This window comes from Bubalus bubalis, chromosome 12 (assembly GCF_019923935.1).
Source record: "Bubalus bubalis isolate 160015118507 breed Murrah chromosome 12, NDDB_SH_1, whole genome shotgun sequence".
In the NCBI taxonomy this organism is placed as follows: Eukaryota; Metazoa; Chordata; class Mammalia; order Artiodactyla; family Bovidae; genus Bubalus; species Bubalus bubalis.
In genome coordinates this window covers 71,268,617-71,280,219 of record NC_059168.1, presented here as the reverse complement: position 1 = coordinate 71,280,219, position 11,603 = coordinate 71,268,617, and the positions used below count along the sequence as shown (strand labels likewise).

The window sequence follows — 11,603 nt, the reverse complement described above, 5'->3', positions numbered from 1 at the left end:
AAGAGGGTATGAAGTCAAGAAAGACCTTTCAAATGATGTTTTCACGCTGATGGGAGTGAGTGGATAAAGAGGAAAAAATAGAGTTTACAGAAGATGGAAAAGGGGGACCATTCCTGGGAAGCTGTATTCTTTGATGAGTTTTCCTCCCTCTATAGCCTTGTATGCATCACTCAAGGGAGACTTTTCTGTTCTTTCCAAAATCTCACTGGGCTGGATTACCCTCTTATGTGTTAGTTGCTCTGTCATGTCCAATTCTGCGACCCCATGGACTATAGCCTGCTAGGCTCCTCCATCCATGGAATTCTACAGGCAAGAATACTGGAATGGGTTGCCATTTCCTTCTCCAGGGGATCTTCCCGACCCAGGGATGGAACCCAGGTCTCCTGCATTGCTGGCAGACTCTTTACCCTCTGAGCCTGCAGAAAAGTCCCATATTCCCCTCTTGTAAGTTCCTGTATAATTCTGTTTCTCCCATACATACCCCTTTCAAAGTATGACCTCCTGTACTTACACTTCACAGGGTATGTTAGTCCTCTAGCAGCTTCAGTTCAGTTCAGTTCAGTGGCTCAGTCGTGTCCGACTCTTTGCGACCCCATGAATCGCAGCACGCCAGGCCTCCCTGTCCATCACCAACTCCCGGAGTTCACTCAGACTCACGACTAAAACCACACTTTCTAATAATCTGGGACTATAACAGAAGATAAGAATTTTATCAGGCTCTTTCACAAACCTTCTCTTCCCGTCCATCATGATGAGGTGTTTATAGATCCTTAAGTGACTCTCAACTGTTCTCTTAAGTGTTGGGTTGTTAGTAGCCTGTGCGACTGGGGTTCCATACTGTGTCAAAGATGATTCTGAGGTTTCTGGCTTGAGAGACCAGAAGAATGGAATTAGTATTTACTGAAAAAAGGAATAAATATCAAAGGAAGAGCACAGCTGCTGAGCCCTAAGGAGTAGCATCATTTCTCACCATTGGCATTCCTGGTGGCATGATGACCTCTGGGACCTCAGCATTGATTCTGGCCATTTGGTTCTCTGTTTTCTGCGTTTTCTGTCATGGGATTAGGCTTGTGGGGTTGAAGAAGTACTCTGTCCTTAGCCAGAGGTTGATGTTAGTTAAAAAATGTTGCATGCAGTAAAACAAACAACACACAACTATGTGGATGGTAGCTATCATTTTTATCTTTTGAGCTCAAGGTTTATATTTCTGTTTGCATTTTCAAGGTTTTAGGTCACAGTTAGGGCCAGGACCTTGAAGCCAGTCACTTGGGTGTTTGTAGAAAGGAGTGGTGACTCTTGTGAAATCTTATGTAAGAGGTGTGCATACATCCTTAAGTGTGTTCATCCACCCATCCATAAAAAATGTTTATAAATGCTTGCTATATTTAAAGATGTGTTAGGGAGTTTGAAGTGCTTGTTTTGTAGGAGGGAAGAGGTAGAGATTCAGGGACCTCTTTAGTGGTCATAATGTGAAAAAGGCAGAGACCACTCTTTAGAGTAGTTCTAGCTCATCCCGAGAGTTCTTTGTTCAAACAGCACATCGTAAGAAAACCCATGGTATCGTAAGGAAATCCCAAGCTGCACTGCAGGCTTGCTGTCAGCGAGGCTGAAAGACCTAGACCCTCACTACCTCAGCACCCCTCTTTGTTGCCTTTGCAGAAGTTTCTTCGAACTCTGAGGTGTCTGCATAGCACAGGTGGAAAAACCCCTCCTTCTAGACCATGACAGAGTTGTTTTTCTTTTTTTTTTTTTAATGTCATTCCTTAGTCTTTCCCATCATAAAAAATACAATAAATTATGATGATTTCCCATTTTAAATTGAGAGGGAAACTTTTACATGAGTTTTCTGTTTTAGAAAAAAAAATAGAAGTTATTGTTTAACTTGGTTAAATGTTTTAAATCACAAAACCTCTGTACATCTTTCCTATAGAGACTAGTTCATAGAACTGCTGAAAAATTTTAGTTGATGATGATGCTATTAACAGATCATCAGGAGTTTAGAGTCTTATTTGGGGTACCTGCTGATATACTCCTTTATATACGTGGATAGAAGTTTGACCTTTGTTCTTACTTCCAGATGTAGTATAAAGATGGTGATTTATGTCAGTAGCCCATGGGTTATAAGTGAAATGGTCTGAATGCTTTAGTAAAATCAGGTGAATCGAATGGGCAGGTCTGTGCCTATTGTTTGGATTTAAAAAAAAATCACACATTCATGTATTCTTTTCATACTGTTAAAAAACAGAAAGGTAATACTACTGCATTATAATTCTAGTGCACATTTAAAATGCAGATTAAAAATTCTAATTGTATTTTTTAGTAACTAATAATTTAATAATGCTTTTTGATCCTCCCCTACTTTTCCAACTTTCTTTTCTTGCTTGATGTTAGGAAACCCAAATTGAAGATGTCTACAGTTCAAATAGGTTGAACTTGTGGCCTTGGCTGTAATTGTAACTTCATAATCTATTTTTTATTTTAATCTTATTATTAAACCTTTTTTATTTCTTGCAGACTGGTGAATTTTCAGCTCGTTTCCTTTTGAAGTTGCCAGTGGATTTCAGCAATATTCCCACGTACCTGCTCAAGGTAAAAATGTATGATTATCACTATGAGAATGCAGTTGAGCTTTTTAAGTCATTATTTAACTTTGAATATTTGTATAGTTTGCCAACATTTTGTTTAGATGATGAATTCTATTAAAAGTTTTATTGCATGAAGATCCAGTGAGTTAGTTACCTAACAGCTAAAATCTTAGCCCTAAAAAATAATTTCAAAATGGACTTTGCTTATAAGATAAAACTAGTATAAACAAATTAAGCCTTGGGAAAAAGACTGCCTTTAGTTAATGATCTTTTGGGGATGAAAGACTCTTAAAAATTACCTTAATATTCATTTTGTCTTTAAGTAGGATTGCATATTAACTATTTTGTGTTACAGGGCATTTAATTTTCTTTATTTATGTTAACACTTGATCTCAGGCATCTTCAAAGTTAGACTGCCCCAGAGAGATCTATAATTGAATTAGGCCAGTGTATATGGTACTTTAAAATACAGTGAGGGCAGGGGATGGCTTGGGAGCCACTGCTTTGGGAAGGGGTCTGCAAAATGCTTTGTAGAGGAGAGGTGGAACCCAAATCCACATGAGGCTGTGATTGTTGTTGGTTAGTAGCTCAATCGTGTCTGACTGTCTGTGACCCCATGCACTGTAACCCACCAAAGTACTCTGTCCATGGGATTCTCAAGGCAAGAATACTGGGGTGGGTTGCCATTTCTTTCTCCAGGGGATCTTCCCAACCCATGCATCGAACTTGGGTCTCCTGCATTGGCAGGTGGATTCTTTACCACTGAGCCACCAGGGAAGTCAGGTGAAAGAAACTAAATGGACCAGTGAAATGGCAGGTTCCGAACAGGAACTCTTGAGACAGGGGCCTAAGTTTATCGTGGATGTGGTTTTGGGTATCACCTCAGCCATGTTTAGCCTGTGGTGATATAGCTTTGCTGTAATGTAAGAAAAATTTCTGCCTTCCAAATTTGATGTTATTCAGAAAGTTAATCATATTTATTACAGTCTAGAGAGAAGACAAAATCCTTGTGCAAGTATTCCTGTGTATTATTGTAGTCATAAATAACATGAGATTATTCCTGATAGTGATTGGAATTAAAGTATAGTCTGATAGAATATAAACTGTAGACCATAGGAAAAATTAGGACTTTTTTTTTTTTAGCATTCTACCCATGGGATTTATTAGTTTTTCCCCCCTAAGTAAAACATGGGATTTTTGTGCCTCATTAAATTTTCATTTTTTATTTCTAGTTGACTGTTTTCCCACTCTGTATCCACGAGTTGTGAAATCCAAGTGAGAATGAAAGTTAGCAATTTATATTAGTTTCTCAATACTCCTGTTGTGGAAAATATACATATTAGACCTGTAATTACCAAGCATAATTAATTTGGTTTCAACAGTTACTGTGCTCTATTAGAATAACAAAGTCTCCTTGGAGACTCTTACATAACAGACTCACTGACTTCCATATGTCCAGTTAAAACTCTATTTCTGCTCATTTAAAACAAAATTTAATAGTATATGAGAGGATTATTATTCACATAGTCACTTTAATCCTTAGTTTATAGTTACAGTGTCTTTGTTTTGATCTTTTGGGCCTTATCAGTTTGAATGGTTATCCTGTTTATTTGAACTTAGTGTTGCCTCTGCTCATGTTCTTGAAGGTCAAAGGAAAAAAAAACCCACTTCTTGGATCATAATCTCTGTAATTTTTTTCCCTCTTCAAAATCAAATTTCTGTATTTTCTGTTCTAAGAATTCTATCTTCCGATTGTTATGCCCTTACTTTCCTTGCCAGTCAGATAGGAAAAAGGTAGAACCTATTTGGCAAAATTGGAAAGTGGTTTTTTTTTTCCTCTCCCAAAGTACAATGAAGTACTTTTTCTACTCTAAGTAAAACACCTACCTTGCAACACTAATATCTTTCTGGATCTTTTAGTTCCTGCAAAGAGAGTAAAACAACAGGACAAAAAATATCAGTGTAGGCAGGTTCATTTTTTGCCATACCCTCGCCAGCATTTATTATTTGTAGACTTTTTGACGATGGCCATTCTGATTGTTGTGAGGTTATATATTATTTTAGTTTTGACTTATATTTCTCTAATAGTTAGCAGTGTTGAGCATCTTGTCATGTACCTGTTGACCATCTGTATGTGTTCTTTGGAGAAATGTCTATTTAGATCTTCTGCCCCTTCTATTTAGGTCTTTTTTATTTGATTTTTTTATTGAGTTGTATGAGCTATTTATATGGGTTTTTTTTTTTATTGGGTTATATGAGCTGTTTGTATATTTTGGATATTAACCCCTTATTGGTTATATCATTTGAAAATATTTTCTCCCATTTAGTCAATGGCCTTTTCATTTTGTCGATGGTTTCCTTTGCTCTACATAAGCCTTAAGTTGAATTAGGTCCTGTTGATTTATTTTTCCTTTTGTTTTCTTTGCCTTAGGAGACAGATCCAAAAAATATTGCTGTGATTTATGTCAAAGAGTGTTCTGCCTATGTTTTCTTGTAGGAGTTTTATGATTTCAGAGCTTACATTTAGGTCTTCACTTCATTTTGAGTTTATTTTTGTATATGATGTGAGAAAATGTTCATATTTCATTCTTTTACAAGTAGCTGTCCAATTTTCCGGGAGAAGGCAATGGCATCCCACTCCAGTACTCTTGCCTGGAAAATCCCATGGATGGAGGAGCCTGCTAGGCTGCAGTCCATGGGGTCGCTAAGAGTCAGACATGACTGAGCGACTTCACTTTCACTTTCCACTTTCATGCATTGGAGAAGGAAATGGCAACCCACTCCAGTGTTCTTGCCTGGAGAATCCCAGGGACGGGGGAGCCTGGTGGGCTGCCATCTATGGGGTCGCACAGAGTTGGACACTACTGAAGTGACTTAGCAGCAGCAGTAGCAGTCCAATTTTCCAAGCACAGTTTATTAAAGAGACTGTCTTTTCTTCATTGTATATTCTTGTCTCCTTTGTCATAGATTAATTGACTGTAAGTATGTGGGTTTATTTCTGGACTTTGTTCTGTTCCATTGATCTATATGTCTGTTTTTATGTCAGTACCATACTATTTTGATTACTGTAGATTTGTAGTATAGTCTGAAGTCAGGGCATGTGATCCCTCCAGCTTTGTCCCTCTTTCTCAAGATTCTTTTGGCTATTTGGGGTCTTTTGTGTTTTCATACAAATTTTAGAATTCTTTGTTCTAGTTCTGTGGGAAAATGCCATTGATATTTTGATGGGGGTTGTAGTGAATCTGTAGGTTGCCTTGTGTTGTATGATCAAGAATTAATGATATTAATTCTTCCAGTGTATGAACATTTTATATCTTTCCATCTGTTGTGTCATCTTCAATGTCTTTCATCAGTGACTTATAGTTTTCTGAATAAAGGTGTTTTACTTCCTTAGGTAAGTTTATACCACGTTATCTTATTTTTATGGATGTGATTATAAATGCAATTGTTTTCTTGATTTCTTTTTCTGGTAGTTCTTTGTTAGTGTGTAGATATGCAATGGATTTCTGTATATGAATTTTGTGTTCTGCATCTTTAGTGAATTCATTGATGAGCTCTAGTAGTCTTTTTCTGGAATCTTTAGGATTTTCTACGTATATTATCATGTCATCTGCAAACAGTGACAATTTTACTTCTTCCCAATTTGGATTCCTTTTATTTCTTTTTCTTAGCTGATTGCTATGACTAGGACTTCCAGTACTGTGTTGAATAAAGGTGGTAAGAGTGGGATGCTATCATTCTTTTATATAGTAGGGGGAAAGAGATAATAGCATGATCATTTAAAAAGTTTGTGTATGATAGTCACATTTTGTGACTTGTCATCGGAAGACTGAATGTTAGTAAATTTGCGGATTTAAAATTCCTCACTCTTCTTACCTTCCCTTAGGAAGAGGGGAGGGTTTTGCATTCTGTGCAGCCAGAAAAAGGATTAGGCTGATTAATCTCCCTGGATTTTTTTTTCCTTTGGATGAATACTTGCTTTGTCCTTTATTATGCAGAATTGTTTGAAAGTCCATTTAATTTTACATATTTGCTAGGAAGGAAACTGATAACTTCCTCCAAATAGTTTCTTTTTAAAAATATAGCAAGCTTGTTAGGGTGATATATAATATATTGATTGAAGTTGTTTCTCAGAAAGCATAAGATACCAAATATTAAAAACCCCCCTGATCCTGGTAAATGAATATAAATTCAATGAATTTTTATTTAGTGAAAATAAATTTTATCCTTATAAAATTTTTTTCTCTGAACCATTCATTAGATGATGCTTCAAAGTTTGAAACTTTTTAGTTTATGAAATTTTTTGGATCCAATAAAGTCACACTTAATAAGCAGCTTTTATAAATAAAGACTGCTTTAATTCACTGCTGTGAAATCTGGTCTTAAAACAGTTGTCTGGTGCTTGAAAGACCATAAAAAATTCCCAGGAAACCCTCATCTTATCTGAAAGGAAATAGTTTCTGTCTAATCAAATAGGAGTAGGCATACCTTTATAAAAGCAGGAATGTGTACCTGGAAGAAAGTGCCATAAAAGTAGGGTGCTGTTTATTCCAGTAATAATTCTGATTTATCATTGCTAAAATTGAGCCAAATTTGCATTTGAGACTTAATCATGTGGAAAGTAGTGAGATGGTCTAGAAATAGCCTGCAGGATATTTCCCTTTATTCCTTCATTAAGTAGGAGACAAATGACTGCTTTTAGTTCATTGTCCTTGTCCCACCTCCCTTCTGTAGAGAATCCGGGCTTAGAGGAAAGCATACTCTAGATCAGGGGCTCTAGATGTCTGCACTAGAGGGCACGATAGTAAAATTTTAGGCTTGCAGGTCATGTGGTCTCCATCACCACTACTTAACTCTGTTGTCACAGCGTGAAAGCAGCTATGACAGTAGCTAAATGAATGATTATGTCTGGGTCCCAATAAAACTTTATTTACAAGAAACCAGACATTAGATTGGCTTTAGACTGTGGGCAGTTGTTTGCCAGTCCCCTTTCCTAAATTATAGGATGGAAAGTGGGAGAAATATTGCTTCACAGTATCTTCGTAGAAAGATGAGAAAAAAAAGATTTGGTTCACAGAGTTCAAGTTGTTTTTTAATACTGTGGTCTGTTTGTTTTTATTTAACTAGTACCTTGAGCTTGGTTGTAGTCTCCCTCCCTCTTTTCTTCTTCCTCTCTTCCTTTCCTTCCTTATTTTCTTCCTTCCTTTATTCCACCTTCTCTCTTATATTTAAACAGTCTGTTAGCAGCATATAATTTACTAAGTTCTCTTCCAAGTCTTAGTTCCCCTAACTGTTAAAATGTGGTCAGGCTATTGCATACCATATTGGGTTGTTGGGAATATCAGTGAGATGATGAAGATGGTAGTACTTAATACACTTCTGAGCTTGGAGTAAGTGCAGAATAGAAATGGTTTTGATTTCATTTAGTCATTAATTTATATTTCAAAGTATTGAACTTGTTGTGTTCTAGGAAGAAAGTAAGCACTTCATTGAAATTAAGATAGAGTTATAGTTACTGCTTCTTTTTTCTTCTGTCCTGTTTTCCCCCCATCTAGAATTCAAAACCCAAATTTTCACTTGCCAAACCCAAATTTTCACTTGCCTCAAATTTTTGTATATAATTTATGGTAATCTGAACATAGTATTTTTCCCTACAGAAAATGAAGAATAGTCACAGGCAGCTTCTGTGAAATTTCTCCTTTTGGTTTTGTTTTATTGTTTTACTGTTTTCTTTTGCTCTTATTTTTTTATGGTATGCTTTTGTTTTTTCCTCTAAATTATAATTTTATAGTGGAGCTGTGTCTCAGATCACTATTAGTTGACTAGCTTTGTTGCCTTGTCCCCATATATCTTGTTAGTTCTTCAAGTAGAGTGTATTCTATTTCATACAATGCTTTAGTATCATGAATTAGTTCATACATGATTGATAAATAGTGGAAGTATATCAGTATAAGGCAAAAGTTGCCATGGTTTATAGTTATTAGGTTGGCCACCAAATAACAGCTGAATGAAAGTTCACTAGTGCAGATGAATTTAGCAAGCTGTGAAGGGTTCTTGTGGCACACAATGTCCATTCACTTCATTCCTTCCACTTGGCTCAGTTTTGCTGTACATTCTGTTTTTAAGTATTTACTGCATAGCCTCTTCCCATCTTTGTGGAAAAGAAACAAACATAAGACAATAAGCCAGAGCTCTTTCTCTCTGGCATCATTACATTTTGTCCAAAACCTGCTTCTCCGCTGTAACTTCTAATGATCATGTCCCTCTACGCTTTCCTGTAACTCAGCTGTTTCAGGCTTTCCTTGTCACCCCTTTCATTAAGTTATCTTCAGCTTTTTAAAAGTCCTATACTTAGTATAATAGTTCTTTGTTTATTACAACTAGAGCATGTCATTTTAGGTATATTAGTAGTTTCACTGGATATACTTTGGTTTTTGTTAATGCTATAGTTACAGAGTTGTACAGGCAACTGTAAGGTAAAGTCTAGACTTGCCATAGTTTTCTCATAAGCCTCTTATTTTTAATGTGTGATTTATCAGAGTGCAGTTTTTTAAAGGAATGCAGTTTTTCACTTTATAGCAGAAGCACTTATATTCAAACAGCCAGAGATTCTGTTCTTTTGTAGGCTAGGCATCTTTTGTCCTTTGTGCTTATATGTCATAAGTCTGTAAATCCTTCTCTATCCTTGTGCTTGTCTTCAGTAGGTATTCCAGATTGCTGGCATCTCTCTTAAACTGTGGTGCCCAGAAATATGCACAAAGCTTCAGATAGGATTGATCAGGGCAATGTTCATTAGAACTCTGATCATCACCATTAATTAGTATTTATTGAGCTTGTGAAGAAAAATTAAACCTTCTTATTTTACTAATCCTGTTTTATGTAGTTGGTTTTTTAAGGCAAAGTATAGATGAATCCCGTAATATTGATTCCTTTTTTCCCCCCCAGTTCGTTTATGGGGGAAGTATTGCCACCTGTAATTCAGAAAGGAAAGTGTGGATTGAAACCAGATAGTTCAGTGAGGGTAACAAGAATTATAAGATATGATCATTACAGGTTGACCGTTTTTTTTTTTTTTGGAGCTGTTTTCTCAATGGTGACATTTCCCCTACTCACATCATAAAGTTACTGCCCGGCACTTGACAGGGGTAGTGTCAGTTTATCACTGTCATCTGTTACTGTTAATGTGTTTTCATCAATCAGCGGACGTACAATTCAAATAAAAGTAAAATCTAGTTTGGTGTGTAGGATGATTGCATAGACAATAGTAATGTAAGTCATAATAAATTAAGTACCATAAGAGAAGTACAAAGTTCTTTAGTGGATTGGTGAGAGATTACATCTAGGTAGAAAAGACCTTTATAAAGGAGGTGATATTTGAGATGGGCCTAAAAGACTTGTTTTGATAAAGTATGAGCGTGGTTTTAGGTGGCAAGGAAAGAACATTTGGAGAATAGTGGAACAGTTTAGTTTGCTTAAATGACAGAACATGTGTACAGACTAGTGAGAAATAAGAAAGGAAAGGCATTTAAACATACATAATGATATAGAAAGTGAAAGAAGTGAAAGTGAAGTTGCTCAGTTGTGTCTGACTCTTTGCGACACTGTGGACTGTAGCCCACCAGGCTCCTCCGTCCATGGGATTCTCCAGGCAAGAATACTGGAGTGGGTTGCCATTTCCTTCTCCAGGGGATCTTCCCGACCCAGGGATCAAACCCAGGTCTCCCGCATTGCGGGCAGACGCTTTAACCTCTGAGCCACCAGGGAAGCAAGGGAATGATATAGATAGAGTCTTAAATATTCAACCATGGAGTTTAGTGACTGTTTTAAGTAGTACTATGATTGGGATTGTATTCAGGAAGAGAAATCTGCCAAAAAAACAGTATATAAAATGACTGGGGAGAAGGAAGAGGGAAATGAGGCAGGTAGGCAGGGTTCAAGGAATGTAGAACTGAATATTAAGGCTCAAGGTGACCATGTTTCAGACTCGATGAAGTTTTCATACATGTAGGTGGTGTGCTTACCCACTCCAGTGTTCTTGCCTGGAGAATCCCAGGGACGGGGGAGCCTGGTGGGCTGCCGTCTCTGGGGTCGCACGGAGTCGGACACGACTGAAGTGACTTAGCAGCAGCAGGTGATGTGCTTACTCACCTAACTCAATGATCAACCTGAGAAAGTGAAGGAGAGGAAACGGTATAGTCAGAACCTTCTAGTCAGTCCTATCCAAAGTATATGTTTTTACTCATGAAGAAATAAGTACAGAATTGATAGTCTTTAGAAGCATTTAAAGCAATTTGACAGAATAATCATATGTCTGTTGACTGTAATGATAAAAATATTGGGTTTGCATTTTGATGTTTAAATTTTTTTCTCTTTATAATAACTCATTTTTAATGTATTTTATGAAGCCATCAATCTGTGAAGGATTAGAAAAAAACAAACAAACAGTAGCGTCTCCTTTATCGTAGATATTTTGAGAAGTACTCTTCTGGCTCATACCTTGTCTTCTAGGACCCTGGCTGCCCTTGCCTCCCTTATCCTGAGACACAGCAATCTCTTAAGTATCCTTGGGGGTGTTCAGTTTTGTTCTTTTTTGCTGAGCTGGGTGTTGTATTCACTGTTAGACAATGTTCCAGTCTCCTTTTTTTCTTTATAAACGCACCACCAAGATTTGGAGTAGCAAAAGGAAGCTTCAGCCCTTGATTAGGATGGCATCTAATACAGAACTGGTGGAGAGGGATTTTGTTTTTTTCTTTTATAAAATATTTTAAAACAAATTTTAACAGCACACTTATATTTTGATCTTAGTTTCATTACAAAATAATGTCACTGTGATATTTGCCCTCTTTCTACTATTTTTCTGAAGATCCCATTCCTTTCTTGAATCCATTTACTGCAGCTTTTTTTTTTTTTTTTTTTTTTACATGATAACCATATTGTTGAAATGGGTGACTCCCAGAAACAATGTTGGTGTCATTCTTTGTTCCAAGGGTGCTTATAAAAAGCTTTGGCTCCCTTGAA

General features: G+C 36.8%; 1 protein-coding gene across 13 annotated transcripts in view; it reads left to right on the top strand.

Annotated features, from left to right (window-relative positions):
* The window catches only part of BABAM2 (BRISC and BRCA1 A complex member 2), a 474,973-nt gene that overhangs the window by 189,481 nt on the left and 273,889 nt on the right, over window positions 1–11,603 (top strand). For all 13 annotated transcript variants that reach the window (XM_044926125.2, XM_044926130.2, XM_044926119.2 and 10 more), the window contains one exon: window positions 2,515–2,589. In XM_044926125.2, the coding sequence (XP_044782060.1) occupies window positions 2,515–2,589 (75 nt within the window). The remainder of the gene's footprint in view (window positions 1–2,514; window positions 2,590–11,603) is intronic.